Source organism: Rhinopithecus roxellana, chromosome 15 (genome assembly GCF_007565055.1).
Source record: "Rhinopithecus roxellana isolate Shanxi Qingling chromosome 15, ASM756505v1, whole genome shotgun sequence".
NCBI classification, from domain to species: Eukaryota; Metazoa; Chordata; class Mammalia; order Primates; family Cercopithecidae; genus Rhinopithecus; species Rhinopithecus roxellana.
The window spans coordinates 45,267,665-45,293,663 of NC_044563.1; the positions used below are offsets into that span (position 1 = coordinate 45,267,665).

At 44.4% G+C, this 25,999-nt stretch overlaps 1 protein-coding gene across 2 annotated transcripts in view; it reads left to right on the plus strand.

The window, feature by feature from the left end:
* The window catches only part of ME3 (malic enzyme 3), a 217,448-nt gene that overhangs the window by 136,170 nt on the left and 55,279 nt on the right, over positions 1-25,999 (plus strand). For both annotated transcript variants that reach the window (XM_010356026.1, XM_010356027.2), the window contains exons 5-6: positions 7,441-7,516; positions 18,250-18,411. In XM_010356026.1, coding sequence (XP_010354328.1) covers positions 7,441-7,516; positions 18,250-18,411 — 238 coding nt within the window. The remainder of the gene's footprint in view (positions 1-7,440; positions 7,517-18,249; positions 18,412-25,999) is intronic.

Below are 25,999 nucleotides of genomic sequence, written 5' to 3' on the forward strand. Positions count from 1 at the left end.
TGTGTTCTAATGACTCAGAGGAGTCATTAGCCTTGATGAGTATTCAGGTTGCAGTAACTTACTGCAGGATGTTTAGTGCCTTGGGATCCCTGGGCAGCCTATAATTTGCTCAAAAGCTGGAAATGTCTCTGCACCTCTGCAGATCCAGGCCCATGGCTTCCTGTGTCTTCCCACCTTCCTGCCTCCCATTGTGCCTCAGAGCAGGATAATACCACTTTAAACATGTCACATTAGCTGTCAAAGGCAGCGCCTCACAGGACATCATTCATTCCCAGGGGTTTTGACTCATTCTCAAGGAGAGAAGACTGAAACAGACCCAGCTGTGGAATACAGAGAGCTCCTTGGCACCTAAATTACTACCCCAATCATCCGTAAAGAGCTGCCAGGAAACCATAGCAGTGGGATCTTAGGGAGCCTCACTCTAACACCCCCTTCAGACTTACCATACTGGACAAGGTTAGACAAATATTAAGATTCACATGTCTACAGGGTTTTATAGTGTGCAGGGATTTTGCAAACTTGCCTTGTTTGATTCTCACAGTCATTCCTGTAATGGAGAAACCATTGTCCCCATTTTACTGATGAGAAAACTAAGGCAAAGACAGGTGAAGTGACTAGTCCCAAGTCACACACCTATAGGGGCCATATTTCAGGGATCCAAGAGACCTGTGTTCTAATCTCACCTCCACCTTCACAGATCCACCTCTTAATCTCATCTGTAAAATGATGGTGATGTCCCCTGGATACTGTTGCATGAGCATTATGACAATGTACATAAAGGGCCTGCCAGTGTCCCTGGAACAGAGATACTCAAGAAAGCTCATTAAATAAACATAAATGTTGCCTTTTTGTGACATGTTTTCCCTTGATCTCTTTCTCATTGAATATTAGCTTTTTCAGGGAACATGGAAAATTAGTCCCAATTGTGTATTACCAAAGATCCTTCTATTTGTTCTTACTGAGTCACCCACATAATGAAAGATTTTCTACCTGCCATACTTTATTTACAAGCGTCTTCTTATTTCAGTAACATGCATAACTGTTCATCATGACTCCTGACAAACATGCATATTGAAATGGATGATTCTAGCTAAAACACTAATTTATAATTACTTGCGAACATTTACCAAACACTTACTATGAGCCAAATATCTCTCTGGACATTTTGCCAGCATTTGAGCCCAGGCAACCTGACTCCCGAGCCCACAGTTCTAACCTCTGCACCAAGATCGACAACATTAAGAGCTACCATTTGTTAAGTATTTACTATGGGCCAGCAGCACTGTAATATATTCTTTAAAGTTACATTGTCTTATTTAATCATTGTAACAAGTGTATGGTACAGGTGGTATCACTTCTTCCATTTTACACATGAGGAACTGAAGCTTGAGGAAGGGAAGTAACTTATTCATAGTCATGTAGCTAGGAAGTAACAGAGCTGGGCTTGGAGCCTGCATTTGCAAAGCATATACATTAAACCCCAGCCTATACCACATTCTCTCTAACTTCTGTGAACCGTCAGTTGAATTGTTTGAAGCCTCATCACTTTTCAGTGCTTTGTAGGACAGGAAATCATTTGAAAATCCCCATTCCAGCCTCAGGGACTCCTGTCTCAGGGTCTGAGATCTCAGGGTGAAACTAAGCAGGCCTAGGTAGGAGCACCTCCTGAGGCACCTAAATGTTCTTCCTGAAGCCACTAAGAAGGAATGCAGAGGGCTGAGTGCATTCCTCAGGTGATCAGAATCTCATGTGTATCAGTCTGTTCTCATGCTGCTATAAAGAAATAGCAAAGGCTGGGTAATTTATAAAGAAAAGATTGAATTGACTTGCAGTTCTGCATGGCTGGGGAGGCCTCAGGAAACTTATAATCATGGCAGAAGGCAAAGGGGAAGCAGGCACCTTCTTCACAAGGTGGCAGGAGAAAGAAGTGCAAGCAGGGGAAATGCCAGATGCTTATTAAACTATCAGATTTTATGAGAACTCACTCACTATCACAAGAACAGCATGTAGGAAACTGCCCCCATAATCCATTCACCTCCCTCTCTCCACACGTGGGGATTACAGGTTCCTCCCTTGACACATGGAGATTACAATTCAAGACGAGATTTGGGTGGGGACCCAAAACCACCATATCATCATGGAAACAGGTAAGAACCAACCCCACCACTAGTTACTGCTGGAGAAAATGGTAGCCTCTGAGTGAAAATAGGCTAAATCTGTAAATACATTGCTGAGGTCATTGAAGAGGTGTTCTTCCCTGGGGATACTGTATCTTCTTTGAGCTGCTTTAGATGCAGTACTGCCAGGAAATGGAAGGATGGGCAGGGTTCTGGCTGGGACCTGCAATACATCTGCTTATCATAATAATCCCTAGCCCTGCACATTTTACTTCCTCAATATACATCAAAGAAAACTATTAGGGACCCCAAAGTGCATTTCTGTTTGGCACACTTCCCTCCTCTAGGTGTCTGTCAAGAACTAGATCCTTGAGAAAACCAATATTCTGCATTAGTGGAAAGTGCATCGGGCTCAGGATCCTGCTTCAGGCAGACCCAGCTGCTTATGAGCTGTGTGACCTTGGACAAGTCACTTCACCTCTCTGGACTTTAATGTCCTTATTTATAAAATAAAGTCTTTGGACTAGACATCTCAAAATCCCCAGCCAGGGCAATCCTTTCAAAATCTTTTGTAGCTAGCCACAGTTTAGGCAATAGATGGGAAAGCACTTTGAGAAGTGGTTAAAAACTCTTAATGCATTTCAAAAGGTGTTATTTTTGCAGTGCAGAGCATGAAATTGTACATGTAGAAAAAGAAAAAAGAGTCCTTTGAAATTTTAGTAGCTCTAATTTAAATGTAAAAATGTTCATTTTAAGTGTCCCTCCTCCCTCTCCTTATCTTCAACAAAGAGGGCCTATTTTAATGTACACAGATAATTTAAGTATTCACACCCATCCTGTGTTTAATTAACCCCACCAGAGCTTTGGTAAGGTCTAAAATAGTGTATGGATCTTACCCCTTTGTTTGCCTTCTCCATTGATAAGAGTTGTTAAGAGTCTTCCTCTTCCTGGTAAGGGAGAAGGAGACATCTCTGCAAGTGGAGATTTCCTTTATAAAAGTAAATCTCCTTTACAAAAGAAAAACTTGTGCCCTGTTTTTAGAGCTTTTCCTGCCTCTGGTTATTCCAGATGGTCTTTAGCTCAAAATAATCTACAGGTCAAACAGGCACATTTTAGGATGGCATATTCTGGTACCCTTCACCTGGACCTTGCTCTCAAACTTTATGAGTAAGTTAATTCAAATACCTACCCTGCCCCACTTCAGTGTGATAAACGGAGCCTTGCACTCCCCAAGTCTTAAATTCTGGTGTTTTCCTCTTTCCTCGTTCATCCACCATCTCCACGTGTTCATTTTCCTGCTCTAAGCCACAGGCAACAGCACAACCCACATGATCCCTTGAACATGATACAACATAGCACACACACAAGTTGCCTTTGTTCCAACTCTCTTCCAGCTGTATTCAACACTTTTCATCCTCATCCCTCAGCTATCATTATCATCATTCATGTATTCATTTTCCATTTCTTCAGAAATTATGCATTGAGTATCTATTATGGACTAAGCTTAGGGATACAGTGGTAAACAATAACAACCAAAATAGATGCACACTTTGCCCTCTGAAGTTCAGTCTAATGAATAGGATGGGGATTATTAATCAAATAGCCACACAAATAAATGTGACAAGTTTGTTTATGTAGGGATGGAGTACTTTAAGAGCATATAGCAGAGAGCCTCTACTTTGAATTGGAAGTTATCAAGAGCATGGGTATGAATTAACTACAGAGTGAGGAGAAGCATGTGTATTAGGCAGAAGGAATGGTATGTGAACTTGTAATTGCCCAGTGGGTTCTTCTTGCCCACTGTACAGACAAAAGCAATTCACAAAGACCATGGTATTGCAATAAAGGAAGGGTTTAATTAACACAAGGCAGCTGAGAGGAGGGAGTGACTCAGCCTCCTGAGAACTCAGAAGCTAGGGATTTTATGGATAATTTGGTGGGCAGGAGGCTAGCAAATGGGCACTGCTGATTGGTTGGGGATGGAATGATAAGAGTGTGGAAAATGGTTCTTGTGCACTGAGCCCACCTCTGGGTAGGGGCCACAGGACCATTTGAGTCATGAGTCACGGGTCTTGATGGGGTCAGTTGGTTGCCAGAATGCAAAAATCTGAAAAACATCTCAAAAGACCAATCTTGGCCAGGCGTGGTGGCTCACACCTGTAATCCCAGCACTTTGGGAGGCCGAGGCAGGCGGATCACAAAGTCAGGAGATCGAGACCACGGTGAAACCCCGTCTCTACTAAAAATACAAAAAACTAGCCGGGTGTGGTGGCGGGCGCCTGTAGTCCCAGCTACTCAGGAGGCTGAGGCAGGAGAACGGCATAAACCCAGGAGGCGAAGCTTGCCGTGAACCGAGATTGTGCCACTGCACTCCAGCCTGGGTGACAGAGCGAGACTCCGTCTCAAAAAAAAAAGAGCAATCTTAGGTCCTGCAATAGTGATGTTATCTATAGAAACAACTAGGGAAGTCAAAAATCTTGTGACCTCAAGCCGCATGGCTGCTGAGCAGTAAGGGATTATAGAAACTATGCCTACATTTTAGCAGAGGTCAGGCCCTTTCCATAATCCTAATCTTGTGGCCTTTCCTTAGTCTTACAAAGGCAGTTTCAGCCCACAAAACTGAACAAAGAAGGGATCAGTTTCAAGGAGACACTATTATCACACTTGCTTCAAAGTTAAATTAGAAACTAAATTCCTCCCATGGTTAGCCTGGCCCCATGCCCAATAATCAGTGAGGACAGCCAGCCTGCAAGACTAGAAGCAACATGAAGACAGCCGTGCTAGATTTCTCTCACTGTCATAATCTTTGCAAAGGTGATTTCAAAGTAGCACTGGGGTAGGAAGAACATGGCACATAAAGGAATGGAAAAAGACAAGTGTGGCTGAAGAATGTGGAGTGAGAAGAGGAGTGGAACAAGATGAAGTAAGGAAGTTGGCAAGAGCCAGACAAGATTCTGTAGGCATGTTGAGGACTTTGGTCTTTATTCTATTTTTAGCACAAGAAGTAAAACAATGAGTCATTGATTTCAAGAACATCACTCTCACTAGCATATAGAAAATAGATAGAAGAGAGGCAAGAGTGGATGTTACAAAGTTATTGCAGCACTTCAGGCAACAGATATTGGAAGGCTGGTTAAAGGAGGTAGTGTTACTGATGAAAGAAGTGTTTGAACCAGGAGTTATTGAGAAAGTACAAATGAAAAACTTGGCAATGGGTTGTATAAAAGAAGGGAGGAGACCATCAAGGATGATTTCAAGGGGTTGGAATTGTTAAATTAGATATGTAAGGGGAAATATTCACTGAGAAAGGGAGTAGGAAAGAGAATCAGTTTTGTCTTGAGTCTGTTTTATCTTGTATTTGAGTCGTAATATTGGAAGATTAGATGATAAATTTGTTTTGGTACATGCTAAGTTTGAAGTATCTTTGAGGTATGCACAGGGAAATGTCAGGTAGGCAGTTAAATAAAAGGTCTAGTGCAGTGGCTCTAAAATCAGGGATAATTTTTTTCCTCCAGGGGACATTTGCCAATGTCTGGAGATATTCTTGGTTGTCACAATGTAGTGAGAGGTGCTACTGGTATCTGGAAAGTAGAGGCCAAGGATGTTGCCAAATATGCTGCAATGTACAGGACAACCACACCCCTCACAGCAAAGAATTATCCAACCCAAAATGTCAATAGTGCCAAAGGTGAGAAACGCTGATCTATAGATATTTGAGAGTCATTGGCCAAAAGCCTTGGGTATTGATAAGATCACAAATAGAAAGAATAAGAGTAAGAAAAAAAGTGGGATAGTACAGATTTTTGAGGAACTTTAATGCATAATGGCTGGATGACTTACCCAACATAAGAGACTAAGGAGCAGCAGAGAAGTAGGAGGAAAACTCAAAGAAAATGGAGTCACAAAAGACAAAAATTGGGTAGGGGTGTGATGAAAAGTGTTGGATGCTACCAAGAAGACAAAGGAAATGGGGACTGATGAGTGTCCATTGCATTTAGGAATGTGAAGGTCATTGGTAGCCTTTGCAAGAGCAGTTTTGGTAGCATGATGTTGAGAAAAGGCATACTGCAGTGGGTTGAGGAATGAATGGGAGATGGACAAATGGAAGCAGTTAGTGTAGGCAATACTTTTAGGAAGTTTGGCAATGGAAGGGAAGAGAGTGAAAGAACAGTTCTGGCAAGAAATATGGAGGCCAAGAACAGTTTGGGGTTCAGTGGTGTTCTTGTAGTTGTTTTATTTTGTTTTAATTTTTTTATTATGGAAAATTTCTAATATAAAGTAAGCAGAATATTATAATGGGCTTCAATGTACCCTAGATTCTATGGACTCTGGATTCTGTTTTATTTCTCAGATGACTAATGTTTGTTCTAGGGGGGAGTTGATTTGGCTGGACTCAAATTCCCAACTCTGTCTCTCCTAATCAGCAATAACTGAAATCTCTGCTTGGTTCTTTCAGATTCCAGCTGTACTTATTTTTTGCCAGTCCCCCTGTGTGTACATAGTTTAGTGGTCAGCCAATCATTTGGGTAGATTTGGGAGTTTATCTTTTCTGTGGCTTGTCCCCTTCCAGAATCCACCCCCTCTTCATTTCCTGGCTTCTCTTCTAGCCCCAGCTCTATTATCTGATACCTCAAGCTATTAAGACTTTGGCCTCTGTTGCCCCAAGTTGCCTGCAGATTGGACTGCCTTCAGGCAAAAAGCTGCAAACTTGCAAATCCCAAAAGGTATAATTCCTGCTTTCAAAGCTTGATTCCCCTCCAGTATCTGTCTGATCTTGGCTAACCCTCATTGCCTTCACGTGCGTGTACGCGTGTGTGTGTGTGTGTGATGATGGAGTAGCTCAAGACTGTCACTCACCCCTCTTCCTAACCCCAGCTCCATCCCCCACTGCAAGAACCTCATGCACATGTGTCTGAACATCCCAACTCACATGTCCAAGTTTCAGACATGGACTCAGCCCTAGGGATCCAGCCACTGCAGTGTTGTCTGTACTTGGGAGGAAGGACCTGGAGAAGAGGCTGTCCCTCTTCCAGTCCCTGGAATCAGCCTTGGGGCCATTCGGTCAGGGAATTCTGGTATCCTGGGTATTGGTCTAGAGGAAGGAAAGAAGGGCACAGACTCTGGGGAGCACAGGCTCCAGGCGGGCACACCCCTTGGCCCCATGGACTCCTTGCCCTGTGGAGAGAAGCAGTTGGAAGAAAGCCTGAGGATGACCCTCTAAACTGCTGGGGCTCTGGGCAGGAGACTACCTAGTACTATGGACTTTGCTCAGTTCCTAGTCTCACTGCCTGGTTTCTCTGTGTACATGTTTTGTTTCTTTTAGTGGACTGTTCATCACCATTCATGACAAGGGCCATCTTGCAACAATGCTGAACTCTTGGCCAGAAGACAATATTAAGGTATGATCCCGTTTTCATTGCTATTTAATCATTGTTGGGTGAATCCTTTCAGCCTGAACCAGAGTCATTTCCAGCTATAAAATGAGCCATTATGACACTGAAGGCAGCATACTACCACCCATTCCTAAGCCACAGACCTGTTATAGCCAAGTACAAACACACCACAGAGCAGAGGTTTGCATGAAGCAGGCATCCATGTGACATTGCCCTTCATTATTGTGATTATTAGTCTGAAGATATGTTCAGCATGTGTTGAGTCCCTGCTAAATATATGGTGTCAGTTTCCATAGTAGACACAGAGAGAAATCAGGCATAGACCCTCTTCTCAAGTAGCTGACATGTTATGCGGAAAATAAGCCAAAGGCACAAAAGGCTAACAAGGTGGTACTTGTCCAGAGATAAATAAAGTACACAAAAAGAACTGAGGGTGTTCTTCTAGAGGCAATGATGATTTTTAGCCTGAGGAGATTCTGGGATGACTTCATGGGGGAAGTGACAGTGGAGCTAAGCCTTGAATTTAGGGGTAGGCTGTGGACAGTTAGGTAGTGGAGAGACTAGGCTGTGGAGTGAGGACATTCTGCACCAAGAGTAAAAGCCTATGATGGACAGTATCTTCACACTTGGGTCTGTGTACCCCGGGTGTACACAGCAGTGTGGGGGTGGGGATGTGGGACATAAATGTAGAGTGACAAAATAAACCTGCCACTTCTTCCAGGAGCATCCATTTTACTCAAAAATGTAAGAAGAAACCATTTCTATATACCAAACAACATACATTATAGAATGCAAAAGTTGCCTTAATTTTTTTTTTTTTTTTTTTTTTTTTTTTTTTTTTTTGAGACAGAGTATCACTCTGTTATCCAGGCTGGAGTGTAGTCATGGATTATTGCAACCTCAATCTCCTGGGCTCAGGTGATCCTCCCACCTCAGCCTCCCCCATAGTTGGGACTACAGGCGTGGGCCACTATGCCTGGGTAATTTTGTGTGTGTGTGTGTGTGTGTGTGTGTGTGTGTGTGTGTGTGTGTGTGTTTTGCAGAGATGGGGTTTTACCATGTTGCCTTGGCTGGTCTTGAACTTCTGGGCTCAAATGATCTGTCCATCGAGGCCTCCCAAAGTCCTGGGATTACAGGCATGAGCCACCATGCCTAGTGATGTTAATTTTTATATATAAAACATGCAAATTTGTAGAAATGTATTAGCCTCTGGCTAAATCCCCAGATCTCCTCCTGCTATAGAGATATCTATGGAGGAGTTTGAGGGGTTCTGGTATCTAAGATCATTGTTGCTTCTGAAACAATATGGGTGAGGCAAAAAAAAATGCAGAACATCCACTGGCTGGTGGGTGAGGGCATTTTTGGCACCTGAGCTGGGGAGGTGTTGGTGCTGACCAAGTATAGTACAAGGAACTCTCAGGGCCAATGAGTGCTCTACATCACCCTACCTTGCCTGGGAGGCTGTGGTACTCTACTCTGGAAGAGCTCCCTGGAGATTCAGACACAGAGAAGGTATACGGGCCCATACTTGAGGAGCTCGAAGTCTAGTTAGAAAGCCTCATCCAGAAACAATGACAGTACACTGTGTCTCTGCTGCCAACAAGAGAACCATGCACCTCTCTCTCTTTTTCCCTGCCCATTCCCTGAGCCCCTCCACCCTTCTCCACTGGACACCAAAGACAGTTTCCTTCTATCTACCTCTCTTTGTGTCCCACCCACTCCTGGCTCTCTCCAGGGAATGATATTATTTAAAAACAGACCAGGTTGGGGACAGAACCTTGGCCCTCAGGAGCCAGGCTCGAGCCACAGCCAAGGCCCTGGGACTTTAGTCCTCGCTCGTTTTTTGCATCTGTGTCTGGGTATCATTTTGCCTTGTGCTTCTCCCTCCTGCTTATCTGCTTCAACTTCAGTTATATGTCCTACAGGCCCTGCAGGTTTTGGTCCCAGGCCCAGAGAAGCAAGTTTCCAGAGCATGTCTAGCATGAATCTATAATAAAACCTTGAGGACATTAAGGGAAGCCAGCTTACTGGATGGACTAATCTTAGTGGATATGCTGCTGGGGTCCTGTAAAGTTACCTCTTTCACTCACTTTCCTGGACAGTTCAACCATGGGGAAACCTTGGACATAGGAGGCACTCAGTAGATGCCTACAGAGTTGAATGAATTCAGTTGATAGACATACTGAGCATCTTCCATGTCACAGATACTGTGCCGGGAGGTTCTCCACTAATATATTTGGTGCTTTTGTGCAAATTATGAGGAACTAGAAAGAATGATGAAAAGGTACCTCTGTTTAACAAAAAGGCACCCTTTCCTCCAAGCAGACACAGGGACTTGGTGAGGGGATCATGGACTGGATTTCAGGTTTCAATTGTTCCTCTTATAACAGGGCACAACTCTATCAAGGGCCTTGCTGTGAGGGATGCAAAATGAGAAAAACATGGACCCTGCCCTCAAATTGCCTCGTATTGTGGTTAAGAAACCAAGATGTAAATTCAAAATAGAACCTTAGAAGCTAAATAGTTATTGACTTAATAACATATTTTGAGAACCTTCTAAATACTGAACGCTAATTGCCAAAGAGACGGTGACCACAACTGTTGTGATTTTAGAGGAAAAGAAACAGGGCTTTGGGCACCCTGGAAGAGGTAGGACTCCAGCAGTCCCCAAATAAGAGAGATATCCAGAGCCTCTAAGGAGAATGTTAAGTTGCCTGAGCAGATCTGGGCCCGTAATACTGAATTCAGTTGCATTCAACCATCTTTTAGAAAACATCTACTCTGGAAGAGCTCCCTGGAGGTTCAGATACAGAGAATGTATACGGGCCCATACTCAAGGAGCTCAAAGTCTAGTTAGAAAGACTGATCCAGAAACAGTGACAGTACACTACATCTGTGCTGCCAAACAGAGGACCCCAGAGGACAAGGAGCAGACAGGTGACTGACTGCCCACCCACCCTGTGGTTCCGCAGAGTACACAGGTGAGTGCCTGGGACCACCTCCATCCTTTACTCCTGTCTCACTTTGAAGAAACCTAGAGATCAGTCCCAGTGACTGTGTAGAGGAATCAGACCAGACTTTGCAATAAGACAGCCCCGGATTCTGGCCTTGAAGCTTCACTTACCTGCTGCGTGTGCCGATATTCTCTCTGAGCTTTGCTTTCCTATTGTGAGGATTAACTATGATAAAGTCTATACACATCGAAGGGCACTTGAACGGATACTGTCATCACTGGAGGTGGTGGAGGCAGCTGTAGCCCATACAGCAGTGCAGGCGGGGCCTGAGGGGGCTCCCTTACCTGGGAATCACAGGCCACAAATGAGCAATCAAACGATTTGACCCCTAGACATATTTGATTTGGCTGTTAGTGGTTTTCTAACATTTTGAATTTGTAGGCAACATTTTTCAATCAGGAGATTTCATGAGAAATATATATCCAAGGACTTGGATTTCTGGCTTCTCTGGAAAAGCCAGGAGCTCTGAATATTGGGCCTGTAGTTTGGCATGTAAGTAGGTCCACTGGAGCTGATTGGACTGCCTGTGGCTTACCCCGGACCCTTCCTTGCCCTACTCACTGGCCTTTATCTGGAGGTTCCTCTCCCCCCACCCCCAGGGTGCCCTTTCAAAGGTTTAGAATTTCCAAGCCACAGTCTTTCTTGTTTTCTGATGTGTATTTTCCAGTTATTTTAGAAAGTGGAGAGGAAGGTCTCCCTACCTAGGTAGGGAATCTCTGCTCATTATTCTTTCATAGCACTTGGGAACTGATGCAGAACCTCTCCTTCACTACTTCATTCTATTCCCACAGTCACTGGGAGAGGTTGGACTAAGGACATCTGAAACCCCCAATGTGGGTCCTGAAGAATATGTAGGAGTGAGACTGGGCGGGCGTGGTTCACACCTGTAATCCCAGCACTTTGGGAGGCCGAGGCGGGCGGATCACTTGAGGTCAGGTGTTTGAGACCAGCCTGGCCAACATGGTGAAACCTCATCTCTACTAAAAACACAAAAATGAGCTGGGGTGGCAGGCACCTGTAGTCCCAACTGCTCAGGAGGCTGAGGCAGGAGAATCACTTGAACCCGGAAGGCGGAGGTTGCAGTGAGCCTTGTGCCACTGTACGACATCCTGGGCAACAAGCAAGACTCTGTCTAAAAAACAAACAAACAAACAAAGGGCCGGGCATGGTGGCTCATGCCTGTAATCCCAGCACTTCGGGAGGCTGAGGTGGGCAGATCACCTGAGGTCAGCAGTTCAAGACCAGCCTGGTCAACATGGTGAAACCCTGTCTCTTCTAAAAATACAAATAGTTGGGCGTGGTGGCATGCACCTGTAGTCCCAGCTTCTCGGGAGGCTGAGGCAGGAGAATCACTTGAGCCTGGGAGGCAGAGGTTGCAGTGAGCTGAGATCGGGCCACTGCATTTCAGTCTGCGTGAGAAAGTGAGATCCTGTCTCAAAAAAAAAAAAAAAAAAAAAAAAAAAAAAAAAAAAAAAGGCTGTATAGGATTGTGTCTTTTGTCAGATGAGCAAGCTGAGGTTAAGTGACTTGTCTGAGGTTACCCACAATTAAGTGTTGGTGCCCAGCCCAGAGCTGTGGTCCTAAATCACTTCTCCAGCAGCTGCTAAGTGGGGGAGACAGAGTTTTTCAAGGTATACGTATCTTTAGAACTGTTGCTAGCTGCTTGCCTAGAGAAGAGGAGTGGTTTAGAGGAGCTTCTGAATCGACTCAGAAAGTAAAAAATGACTTTCTGTGGTTTCCCAGCAAGAAAGTGGAGTTGAAAACTGCAGTGTAAGAAAAGTAGTCTGCGAGGGAAATGGGGCCAAAGCCCAGGGCTGGGGAGACCACGAAGTTTTGTGGGACTTGCTTTTCAGGAAGGAGGGGGCGGGCCAGGCCAGGCTGCCTTGAGCTGTCCAGCGTAAATCACAAAGAGGAGTGAGAACTGCTTTTCTGACTCTTTCCCACAGTGGCCACTGCCTGGAGCCTATAGGAAGGTCCAGCTGAGAATAGCCTCCTCCCTAACAGTTTTCCCAAGCTCCTAAATCTCTCCCTCACCCCAGTCCCAGGAGCTTCGCGGGAGGAGGTGCTGAGAGCCAAGGGATCCTCCTTTGCTACTGGGTACATCCTCTGTAAACAGTCACTTAGATTTTTACACTTAGAGCAGATTGCTAGTGCCAAGTGCCTACCTACCATGCGTTGGCCCACTTTGTGTTAAAGCCCACTCTGTGCTTATTTTCAGAGGTTAGAATTCCTGAAAAACAGTCTCAGAGACATACTAGGGAGTGCTCTTGTGTCGGTCAACACTTGTGGGAAGGAAGGAAATAGGATAGAGCAGAAGGAGAGGTTGGGCTGCAGTAAGATCTCAAGCAAGGTTCCGCTGAGCCACTGAGGAGGCTCTGGAGCTGGGATGGCCCTTCAAAGGCATCCAGAAGTGAGGCAGCGGAGTGGACCTTTAGATTCCTGTATTGGGCTGCCCTTGGAAGGAGGTGTGGCTTTGGGCAAGGTGACTCTTTTCAGTAGAGGAAATTCCCCTAAGTGGACTGATATCCAAGGATACAGCTGGGAAAATAATTCTTTCATTCCTGCAGGAGCATCTGGGCAGCACATCATCGTATCCACCTCATGTGGTATGATGCCAAGTGCTCTACATAGATTAACTCATTGGATTTTCATGGCAACCCAGTAAGAGGTAGGGACTATTGTTATCCCCATTTTCTAGACAAGGAAGTTGAGAGGTTAGGTTCTTTGCAAGGGAGGAGTGGAACCAAGATTTGAAACTAAGAAGTGTGCATTATTTTTGTTGTGGAAAGAGAGAGAGGGAGAAGCAGAAGAAGAAGAAAAGGAGGAGGGGGAGGATAAAAGGTAAGATGAGAAGGAAGGATGAAACAAAAGAGGAAGAAGAGGGTTGTATAAACAGTGCTGTATGTTTATACTATAGCTACAAATCCAAGGAAGCTCCAGAGCAAGCAAGGACATTTGATCGTCAGGTCAGTCTTGGGTCAGTCCCATTGGGTCCACCCAAACTAAAGGGTGTGGGCAATAATTCAGAAAAGGCCTTAGGTCTGAGGCAGGTGGGCAAAGGAAGAATATGGCACAGCATTCCCCAAACCTCCCCATAGTCATAGAGAGACAGAGGAGTTATGAATTATAAAACTCTTCCAAACAAGGAACATGTGATTCTGTTGTTCTAGAAAAGGTTGCTTGGCTTTAAAGCTCAAGAATGCTGCCCAGGTTTGCCCTCAGCCTTTTGATAATTTACAGAACTAGTGGCTCCCAGCATAAGGTCCATTGATGTTATGAGAAACAGGGTGCAGTGTCTTCTCTCTAAACTTGTTAATCCACAGCAGGTCTGAACTCTGTTCAGTGCCGAAGACACTTTGTTCTCTCTGTTGGATCTATCACATTGCCCGCCATGTGTGAGTGCGTATCACATTACAGACACCAAGTTAAGTGCTGATGAATCAAAGATGACACAACCCATTACTGGCCCCAGAAGAGCTTCAAGCTACTGTGAAGCACAAGGAAATGTACAACTGTAATACAAGGAAGAGAATTAGAGGTTTTGTAGTTGAGGAAAATGCTGTGGGAATTCAGAGAAGGAAGTGAAAAAATTCAGAAGGGAAGCTTCATGGAAGGAAATGCTTTTTGAACTGTTCCTTGAAACACACAACGGTGGTAAGATTTGTATCAAGGAGATAAAGAAATGGAGAAGTAAAATAGCATGTATCCAAGAAAGTACAAGCCTTGTGCAAAATTGGAAATATTTCAGTTTGGATGGAGCATGGAAAGAATAAAGGGGAAATTCAAAGGGCAGCTTGGGCCTAGCCCATGGAAGGCTTTAGGAGCCAGTCTAAGATGTTTGGGCTTTGTTTTACAGACATTGGGAACCATTAGAGATCTGGGGGCAAGAAAGTGATATATCTGGGTGTGCTTCGGAAAAAATGAAATGGAATGGGGAAAATCCAGTAGAGAGACCAGTCAGGAGAACTGGAGTCAGGAGAACACTGCAGTGGCTCAAGTGAAGATGGATGATCCGATCCGAGGCAGTAGCAATAATATGAAGACAATGGAACAGATGTTTAAAATAGGGAGCAGGCACAATCAGCAGAACTTGGTGACCAATTGGCTGTGGTTGACTAACAGAGAAGAATCAAAGAAGACTGGACGTTTTTGAACTTGGAAGATACAGGGTAACAGAGAGCAGGAGGATAGCAGAGTAAAAAGGATCAAAAGGAGTAAGAGGAAAAAGAGGATTCCTTTGGTTAGGGAATTGTGGGATTTGGGAATAGTACTGGACATTTGAGTGCCAATGTCCAGCTGACAGTTATCTATAGGTGTCATCTACTTAGAGAGGACAGTAGGAGCCATAGCAATGGATGAGGATGCCAAGGTTAAAGCTGTTAAGTTTTGCATGGCCAGACTTTCTTAAATATTGCATTTGCCAAGGTCTCCCCTTGGTTTCTTTTTCATTCATTCATTTAACAGATAATTATTGCATGTTCTTTCTGTGTTAATGTAAAACTGGAGAGATCAGAAATAATTTCAAAGTCTGAGATATAATCTTTGCCCTAAATAATAATCATTATTACAATCATAAGAGCAGCAACCATTTATTCATCATTCTTACTTTATACAAGGCACCAGGTTAAAATGAGACATATGTTATTTTATTTCATCATTACAACAACCTGAGGAGTTAAGTATTATTATTATTATACCCATTTTATGGAGAATTGAAGCTCAGAATAGTTATCTATTTATCTAAAATTACACATGGCACATCATCAAGGATCCTAGATTCAAAAACTGGTTATCAGACTCCAAAGCACCTGCCATTAACCACTAAGGCTGTTTGGTGAGATAAAATGTGCATTTTAAAACAAAGTTAATAACATCCCAGCTGCTTTCACCATCAAAGGATTAAATAACACCTTGTGCAGGTCTTGGCAGGCAGTGGGTCCTTAATACATGCTTGTAAAAGGCAGGCAAGTGGACAGGAAGGGTATGTGGTAGATATGGCAATTCAGGGGAAGGAGAAATTTCAGTAGATTATAATGAGCAGAATTTATGCTGCTGAAGAATGGGGAGAAGGACCCTCCAGGAGAAAGGAATAGACAGGTTGAGATGGAGAGGTGGTAGGCAAATTCAGAGTGTGTCTGGGAAGAATGAGAAGGCCAGCACAGCCAGAGAAGGCAATTGTGTACAGATGTGTAGCAGGAAATAAGTTTCAGAAGGTCGGTTGGATTCAGATCATTAAAGAGTTAAGTATTTTGGACTCTATTCTACGGACAGTTCAAAGTCACTAAAGGTCTTTGAGCCTGGGAATGGCATAATGAAAATGGGCTTTTAACACAATGAATCTGACATTGGTTGGCAGGAGAGAATGGAAGGAAAGAAGGTGAGAGGCAAGCAGTCTCATTGTGAAACTGTTGCAATAACTCAACTATAACCATGGTAGGATTGTGGGTGGACAGTAGATGGAGGTCAGACACTCATTCAGAGGAGCTGGGCATGCAGTAGAGTGCCCTGGGGCATGTCCAGGCTGGGAGAGTGCCACTGCAGAGCCCTGTCACCATCCTACGGTTGTGGGGATAACAGCCTGGAGTAGCAGATTTCCTCTGTTTAACTTCATGTCACTCACTGCCCCTTCAGCACAGAGAAGGATTCTGAGAGAATGGGAACCATAATAAGGAAGTTCTAATTAGGAGAGATGATAGAGAAATGCCCAGAGTTTGGACACCCAGGGGCAGCATGAGGGCATAGTCTCCAACAGGGAGAGCTACCAAGAGGAGGTCAGATGCAGGTTGCAGAGAGGGTGGCGCCAAAGCAGGGCAGGACTTTGCCAAGATCACAGGCACTTTACCCCAGCCAGTTGGGGTGGTAGAAGAAGCCCTGAACCAGGAACCTTGCCCTGTCACATTCACTAGCAAGATGATCTTGCTAAGTCACCTAATCTTTTAAGATAACTGACGTGGAAACATGCAGCCAGTGCCTGGCATGTGGCCGACACTTAACATATATATGGAGGAAATAAAGGTTTCTGTTTGCTCACCTGTGAAGCAGAGATAACAACCTCAGATCCACCTACCTGCCCAAGTTATGGGGAGGGTCACATGAGATGCAGTCTGTGAGCACTCTCCACAGAGGCAGTCGACCAATCTAAGGAAGAATATCATGATTTTCATGGATCTCTTGCACTCTCCAGAGACCCCATTCCAGAAGCAGAGAAGTGTTTTTAAAACTGTCTACACCCATTTCCACTAAAAAAGAGAGAATAGAAGTGAGAAGAAACCATAAGCCCTTTGGGTACCAGATCATAAACTCTTCCAGGGAAAGAATGGGTCTTCATCTCTTTACCCTCAGTGCCTAGCAATGTATGTTCATGGATTTAACCAAACCCTATGGTGCCCATAGCCCATCAGGACATGTGTAGCCTAGAGTGGATCCAAAGCCAGGTTCCAATGAAGAGATGAGGGACCTATAAACTTAACTGTTGTAGAGATAGAGAGAGCTGGCGCTGGTGAGCAGGTGAGAGTGGCCTACAAACAACTTCACCATTACCCTGAGGGGCTCTCCTTGACCAGACATTCAAGGCCTTTCACAGTCTGACTCCTGCCTGACTTTCCATTCTTTCCCTTTCTGCAACCTACACCTCCTCGTTCCCCAAACACACCCTACCTTCTCCCCACCCCCAGCACCTCTACCCTGGATTTTAACTTTCTTTTGTATCAAATGCCCTTCTCCCGACCCATGCCCCACAATCTCCACCTGTCCAAGGCAGGGCATGTGTGTCCCTTCACCCATGAAGGGTTACCCTCCCATCTTCTAATCTCTGCCGCCCTGTATGCTATTCTGCTGCAGTCCAGCTTCCCTCCCAGAATCATTATTATTAATATACACATTCCATCTCTCCTTTGGCCCATTAATCCTTTAAGGACTGGGTCTGTGCGTATTTGTTTTTGTAGATGTGCAGACTGAAGCTCCCCCAGAATTTGTCACAGTGTCTTATGCAAAGTAGGTGCTTCATAAATATGCATTACATGAATAAAAGAATATCCATTATAATAATACAATTATTCCTCTCATCACCATCAGCTTCATTCACATCTATTAATTCACAGTAGGTAAGCCTTGAAGGAGCACGACAGCTAGTACCTCAGCAATTCTTTGCCAAATGCAAAAGGTAAATCCCAGTGCAGCTTGGAACTCTTCCTGATTTCATGTGCAATAATGATCCTAGAAGATGTCACAAGGAGTCCTGTTCTTTGCAAATCGGATTTTTCATAATCCAGGAGTAGGTTGGAGAGCATTTAGATTAGCCTCTAAATCCTGGAGCTGTAGCAGCAGCATGAACACTTATTTTTCATTTTCTCTTTTAATTATGCCCTTCCCTCCCCACCACCCCAAGTCTCAGGCTGAGAGTGTCTGTTTAGTTTCCTTGAGGAAGAGCGAAGTGACTTGATGTGGTTTCCCTCTAGCTGTTTCTGCAGCCCCCACCTGAAGCTCAGAATGCAAGGCAGGCATCTTTCTGTCATCTCCTCTCAGTAGGGTTTCTCACCAGCCTGCCAGGAAGGACCGGCCACCTGAAGGTGAATAAATGCTCTGGCCTTATCCCAGACAAACTCTTCCACACCGGCAAAGTCGGTGGGCATCCAGTCACCAAGCCTGATGGGCCGGGGCTGCTAAAATGAGCACTCTGTCACAGGAAGTGCTGTCCCTGATTGATGGTGCCCTGCTGTTTTTCAGGCCGTGGTGGTGACTGATGGGGAACGCATCCTGGGCCTGGGAGACCTGGGCTGCTATGGCATGGGCATCCCTGTGGGCAAGCTGGCCCTGTACACAGCGTGTGGAGGAGTGAACCCACAGCAGTGCCTCCCTGTGCTACTGGATGTCGGCACCAACAATGAGGTAACACACTGCCCAGGCCGGGAGCTCTGGGGCCAGAAGGTGGCAACTGGGACAGGGTGAGGAGCATGTTTGTGGGTGGTTATATCTACACAGCAAGGGGCCATTTCTTTCTTGGCATCCCCTAGACCAGGGTACTCCTCCTACACAGTTGTGGAGTAGAGGACCTTCTTCCCTGGTTGCCCACCCCTAGCTCCATTCTGTTCCCTCTCCCACTCCTGGGTCCCCTTGATCCTACCTCTATGAGGCCCTCTATACCCACAATGACCCCTGCTTGGGCTTCCTTGCTCTTTGACCCCCATTACCCCATGCAGTTTCCATTTCCCTTGAGGTGGGAGTGACCCCTGGGCTGTGTTTTTTGCATTCTCAAGGCAGTCTGCCCCAATGGAAGGATTAGAATTCAAAGTATCAGGTGCCAAAATGTCTGACTCAGACAGGTGAGATCCTACAGCTGCACGATTCCTAGCAGTTTGTGGTTTAAGGAGTTCAGGCCCCAGCCAAGGGTTTCCTTGCTCTGGGAACCACCATGGGCATGTCTGTGATTCGCAGCTCTGTCTCTGTGTCAGAAAACATGAAAAAATATCCAAGGATTCCCTCTTAATGATATTTATCTTTGAGATCAGTGCATGTTCATCTTTTCAAAATTGAGGCCGGGCACAGTCACTCATGCCTGTTTTCCCAGCACTTTGGGAGGCCAATCAGGGCGGGATCACCTGAGGCCAGGAGTTTGAGACCAGCCTGACCAACATGGTGAAATCCCATCTCTACTAAAAATACAAAAATTAGCTGGGTGTGGTGGCACACACCTGTAATCCCAGCTACTGGGGAGGCTGAGACAGGAGAATCCCAGGAGAACCTGGGAGGCAGAGCTTGCAGTGAGCTGAGATCACACCACTGCACTCCAGCCTGGGTGACAGAGCAAGACTCTATCATAAATAAATAAATAAATAAATAAATAAATAAATAAATAAATAGAGACAATTCAGTGAAGTGTTAAAAATAAGGTATCAGCCACACAACAAGTGCTAATCATTGTTTGCATATTGGCATATTTTCTCCCAGCCTTTTTTTTTTCCATGAACTTATAAAACAAAAGTTGTGTTCTTATTATATATACAGTATTTTATATTTCTTTTTCAAATTTAATTATCTATCATGAGTTTTCTTTCACCAGTGCCAGCTCGCTCTATCTCTACAACAGTTAAGTTTATAGGTCCCTCATCTCTTCATTGGAACCTGGCTTTGGATCCACTCTAGGCTACACATGTCCTGATGAGCTATGGGCACCATAGGGTTTGGTTAAATCCATGAACATACATTGCTAGGCACTGAGGGTAAAGAGAAGAAAGAAAGAAAGAAAGAAAGAAAGAAGAGAGAGAGAGAGAGAGAGAGAGAGAGAGAGAGACAGAAAGAAAGAAAGAAAGAAAGAAAGAAAGAAAGAAAGAAAGAAAGAAAGAAAGAAAGAAAGAAAGAAAGAAAGAAAAGAAAGAAAAGAAAGAAAAGAAAGAAGGAGGGAAGGAGGGAAGGAAGGAAGGAAGGAAGGAAGGAAGATTTTAATAAAATTAAAAATTTTGTTGCTAAAATTTTTATGGCTAAAATTAACCATTAAGTTAATTAAGTCCTTAGACTTAATTAACCATTCTTCCGTAGTGTCAGTTTAATAGCTACCTGGAGTATCATAATTTGTATAAGAAAACCCCCACAGTTGGGCACTTCGGTTGTTTCTAGTCTTTTTAAAACATAAATTGTGCTCTGAAACCCATTTTTGCAGATGAGTCTTTGTTACTATCTCTGAGTATTTCCTTAGGATAAATTTCTAGAAATGTAAGTATTGAAGAAAAAGGAATGGTCATTTCTTAAATTCTTGATTCACATTGTCAAACAGTTATTCTTATTTGCATTCTGCAGTGATCTCTCTTAAGAAAATTTGCCAAGACTCTTTACATGGCCTTCCTCTTGCCTAAACACAGTGAATCCCCATTTCTTTTTTTTTTTTTTTTTTTTTTTTTTTTTGAGATGGACTCTCCCTCTGTTGCCCAGGCTAGAATGCAGTGGTGTGATCTTGGCTCGCTGTAACCTCTGCTTTCCTGGTTCAAGCAATTCTCCTGTCTCAGTAGCAGGGATTACAGGCATGCGCCACCACGCTCAGCTAATTTTTTTATTTTTAGTAGAGATGGGGTTTCACCATGTTGGTCAGGCTGGTCTCAAACTCCTGACCTCAAGTGATCCGCTGGCCTCGGCCTTCCAAAATGCTGGGATTGCAGACGTGAGCCACCATGCCCAGCCCAGGCATCCCCATTTCAAACAAAAGCAAGCACTTTAGATCCTAGTAAGGAATGATGCTTATTCAGGCTTCATCTGCAGATACGATCAAATGATGGAATGGTGGGCAGACCTTGCTTAACAGCTGGGAAATCCTGGGGGTGGGAATGAGATGAGGGAGGGCAAGAAAGTGGGAAAACTATTGGTTTGGGACCTTGGTTCCCAGTACCATGACGAGCCAGGGACTTTGGTTCCAGTACCATGACGAGCCAGATAAGTCACTGCACCTCCTTAGACTTAATTCCCTTTCAGTTTATTGAGAGACTAGACCAGAAAGTTACTAAGTATCCTTCAACCTCTAAAACTGCCTGGTCTCCATGTGTCTCCTCACCAGCTCAGGAGACAGGAGGCTGGATCAGGATACATGCTTTACAGCTGCTCATCAAAACCAGTCTTCAAGTTTTGCTCTGCACAGTAATGCCCTACCCCCAGCCAGATATCTGAGTTTTGCTGAAATTGTCTTTTGGCCTCACAGAATGCTTCTTTGCAGACATGGATGAGCGCAGCAAACTTTGTTTTATTCTTCCTCTCCAATACCTCCTGCTGTGTTCCAACTGGATTTAATTGAGACCTTCATTCCTTCTAAAAGCTGGCTTTGGGCAAGAATTAGAACAGATTGAGTTTGATTCTGAGGCCACTGCATCCACTGGAAGGGTGCTGGCTGTGCTGGTGCATTGGGATCATTTGTCATTGAAGGTCCAGCACTCAGCAATGATATGCTGAAGTTTAGAGCTGGCTCTAACTTGTAACAAACCCACCAGAAAAAATGACAGGAAGGTAGCAGTAATTGTGGCTCAGGCCCTTTTTATGGACCACTCAGTTTAAGCCTTGCAATAACCCTGTGAGTGGAGCATCTGTCATTACCCTGTTTTTTACAGCATAGGAAACTGAGGCCCAGAGAGTTTTATTTGCCCAAGAAGATCTGCTAGAAGAGGCAGGGCTAGGAGCCAAATCCAAGTTTGTGCTCCTCTCCCCATGTTACATCTGTGCCTAGTTTCTGTTGCTTTATAAGTAAAGATTTTTTTCTTGATTTTCAGAATTTTTATTGCTAAAATAAATTTAGAACATTATTCAAAATTTTAAAGAAAAAGGAAATGGTATTTCTCCCACAATGCTGCATTTGTGTTTCTTCCCAATATTTTTCTATGCCTATACATAAAGGTAGTTATTACCTAGGTGTAATCATAATGTAATTTTGTTCTAATTTCTTCAATTAAGATTCTTTTGTGAACACTTTGCCTTAGTTAATAAAAGTTTATTGAGTGTTTAGTGGGTGTCAGGCACCCTGCTGAGCCAATGGGTCAGCCTGAATAGAATATTCTAGTTGTCAGTGTTTCAACACTGTCACCTAATTGGTCACTTTAATGAGTCATGTGTCACATCTACTCAAAGCGTCTACTTCTTCTGGTGCTTTAGGCCTCTAGAATCACCTCTTCCTCCTGGATGTAGAGGGGAGAGAACCTCCCCTGGGTCTGCATCTTATGTCAGGGAGGGACCAGAGTACCCCCATCTGGGAGGAAAGAACATGCCCTGATCTGCCCCCCGTATGTGCCCCGGGGGTGAGAGGAAGCCGTTCTTCCCCAGTATATTATTCTCCCCATTTTCAGATAAGGAAACTGAGACGGAAACATGTCAACTACTTACCTCAGGTCCCACAGCTCTAAGTGTCAGAGCTGGGATTGGAACCCAGCTCTCTGGCTCCACAGCTCTCTGGCTCCACAGCTGCCTTGCCCAACATGGTGCACTGCTCCAAGGGGTCTGGTGTTTGCATTATAGACTGGGAAATGGGGGCCGAGAATGGGTGTTTCACACAGACAGGATCCCATGGACATTCAGAATCAAGTCAGAGGATAGCAATACTGTTTACACCATCCCCTCCAGGGAATGGTGTGCCCCCTCCAGACCCATTTGAGGAAACTCAGGACACAAAATTTTCAAAGTTATAAAGTGACCAACATTAGCAAGATGGTGATTTTTCTCTTTTCAAATGGATTTGCTATGTGATCTCCCAACTACAGTTCCTTTTTCTTTTTTTTTTTTTCCCCAATGAATCCGTTTGCAAGACATTCCCCCCAGAAGTCCCAGGGCACACCTTTTGCTCAGAGCAAGCCTGAGATGTAACAGAGGGAAACTTGGCCTTTTACCATTTTAATCTCACATGTCCATGCAGGGAGGATGCTGTCATGGGGGTTTTTAGTGTCAGAATAACTTGACCATCTGTGTGTATGTCTCCATAAAAACTCCTGAGGCAACAGGAGCTTTAATCACAGTCAAAGACAACACCCCGCCAGGTTTCCTGTTGAAGGAAAACATCTGCTGTCCACAGCCCTGAAACTCTGCGTCACTTTTACCTGCCGACAACAAGGAGATTTGGAAAAATAAATATGTGGAGACGTGATCCCATGAAGAAAGGACATCCCATGATTAAGTTCCAAGGGGGTAGGGGAAGGGAGTGCCTGCTCAGCCTTCCATCGTGGCTGCATGTGAATTGGATTTATTTTGTTTCATCCATATGCAGCCAGTCACAGACTATTCAGGTTAGAAGGCACCTGAGTACCATCTTGTTCAACCCCCTTGTTTTACAGGGTAAAAGAGACTCCGAGCAGAAAGGGCTTCCCCAAGGTTTGACTCCAAACCCAGCGCTCATGCCACCCTGTGCTAAGGCAGGGTGGGGGAATCCTGGGGGATGGGGCTTGGCTTTAAAATGACCCTGCTGAGCCCTGGAGGTCTTCTCCTGGCAGAAGTCTTGAGCCTCTATGAATTCACCTCAGAAGGAGATGCTGTGTGATCTTCTGGAACTGAAGAATGGGAGGAGGGAGGGGACTCGTGTCTGCTTAGGGAAACAAGCATCAGCAGAGCCTGGTAAATAGTGCTTTGGGTGCTATTGGATTGCCAAGGAAGCATGGAGTTGACAACCAGGCTGGGTGTTGCAGACTTTCTTCTACCTTGCAAGATTATCAGGCTGGGTGTTGCAGGGTTTCTTCTACCTTGCAAGATTATCATTATTTAGCCTTCACCATGTGGTGCCATCATAGAGCTCACTCTCTACACATGTGTAACCTATGAGGATGCCCTTGCTAGGATTTTTGTAGCTTACCCCAGGCTTAGCTGAGCTTCCCAAGGAATGAGTGGTAGGTGGGACTGCCACTGTAAGGAGAAAGCATGCTGTGCCCACAGCATGAATCCAATCCTGTGACCTCCCAGACCCCCAGGTTCCCTGAGTAATATCACAGCATGCCTGTTGCTATGCAAGATAAATATTTTTTCAACCAGGAGGTTTATCTGTCTACCAGCTGAAATGCAATGCTCACTGATATGGGCAGTGAAGAGGAGGAAACCGTTTCGTTTTCCATGACATTTTGTCTCCAAGACAAACCTTACGGGAGGCAGAGCTAGGCAAATAGCCACAGAGAACACACTCAACCCTCTAACTCCCACAGCAGATGAGAAAGTTCTGCTTCACCCACTTTGAATAAAGGCCTTCACCTAAAATTATAATCATGGACTTACTTGATTCCAAAGGGGACTCAGTAACTAACAGAGGGGAAAGATTTTATCACTCAATATTTAGGTGCCAGGCACCCTACTGAATACTAAAGTTTGGAAGTGAATAAACCTGGTTCCCACCCTGGGAAGAGTCCTGGTCTAGAAACCATGATTTCTGCCGTGTTGTTTCCACCAATGTGTTTTGTGACTTTGGGCAGCTCATTTATTCTTTCCAACCTTCAAAAACTCATTTGGAGGAAGCTGAACCAAGTGATTTCTAAGACCTTCCTAGTTTTTAATTCAGCATCTCCTTAGCCCAGTCCCAGGACTCTGGCAATCATATCACTAAATGCTTCTCAAGGGCTTATGTGTTCCATCACTGTACAATTAGCTGGGGAGATGCAGATGAATGAGGAGCTCAAAGAGCTTCCATTGTGTGATAGAAATTATCATCCCTATTTAACAGAGAGCAGAGAAAAGTTAAATACCTTCCCCAAAGTCACAGAGCTAGTCAAGTGACAAAGCCTCAATTCAAATCCAGGTCTATCTGATTTGAAAGCCTAGAGCCCCTTTGGGCCCTACCGAGGATGCTCAGAGGGGAGCATCCTGACCACAGCCACCAGGTCTAGCAGCGTCCTTTCCCCCACGGCATGTTGCCTCCAAACTTGAAGATTCCTCTGCCTCTATTGATAGGGTTACCAGATTTAGCAAATAAAAATACTGGACACCAGTGACATTTAAATTTCAGATAAGCAAGTCAACATTTTTTAGCGTAAGTGTGCTCCACATAATACATAGGTCACACTTAATTCTAAACATTTCTTTTTAATTATTGCCTGTCTGAAATTCAAATTTAACTGGGCGTCCTATATTTTATCTGGCAATACTATCTGCTGAAATCTTCTCTTCTCTTCTAAATCATATGAAGAAGTCAAGATAGAGGAGGGCTACAAGGAGGGGGTCAAGGCAGGTTACTACTCCTACCCCTTACTGGCAGGCATTGTTATATCTGAATCAGTTGGCGTATACAGAGCAGAATGTGGGCTGCTTGTTCCATGTTGTGCCAAGTCAGCTGTGGGAGCTCTGCCCACTACTCTTTTAGAGAAGCCATTTCCACTCCTGCTAAAAAAGAACCAGTTGACTAGAGATGTGGACACAGCCTTTCCTCTGAACTCATTCCAGCTCTCCCCGTTCCCCAGCCTGGTCTGCAGGTCAAGAGCCTGGACCTTCCCAGCCACTACTGACCTCTTCCAGGAGGACCAGGCAGAGGGTAAGGAGCTGCCCCTTGGCTCTCTGGTTCCCTGGCTTCCACAATATCAAGTGATGGGACAAAGAGGACGCTTCATCATGAGACCCAGACAAAGCTCAATCTCAGCATAGCTACTTTCTGGCTCTGTGAGCTTGGGCAGTTTATTTAAACCCTTGAACTCCAACTTCCTCTAAAATGGGATGAGAAGAGGTCAGACTATTAGAAGGAACAAATGAGTGCATTACTTGAGAGCTCTATATAAACATAAGCTATTTTTTAACGTCATATCCATAAGGGAACTCTTTTTCATGTTTTGTGGTTAAAGTATCTGAGACATAGTACATTTTATTATGGAAGCAAAATATAAGGACTTTTAAAAAGCTTTTCATAGTTGCCCTTGTATCTTAGCAGTATCTCATTATGGTTGACCTTTGATCTTTACTGCAGTATACTGAGAAATTTTTTGAAAATGTAAAACTCCCTTAGCACCACTGGGGAGCTTAACTTACCCTAGAAACTGCATATGCAGGATTG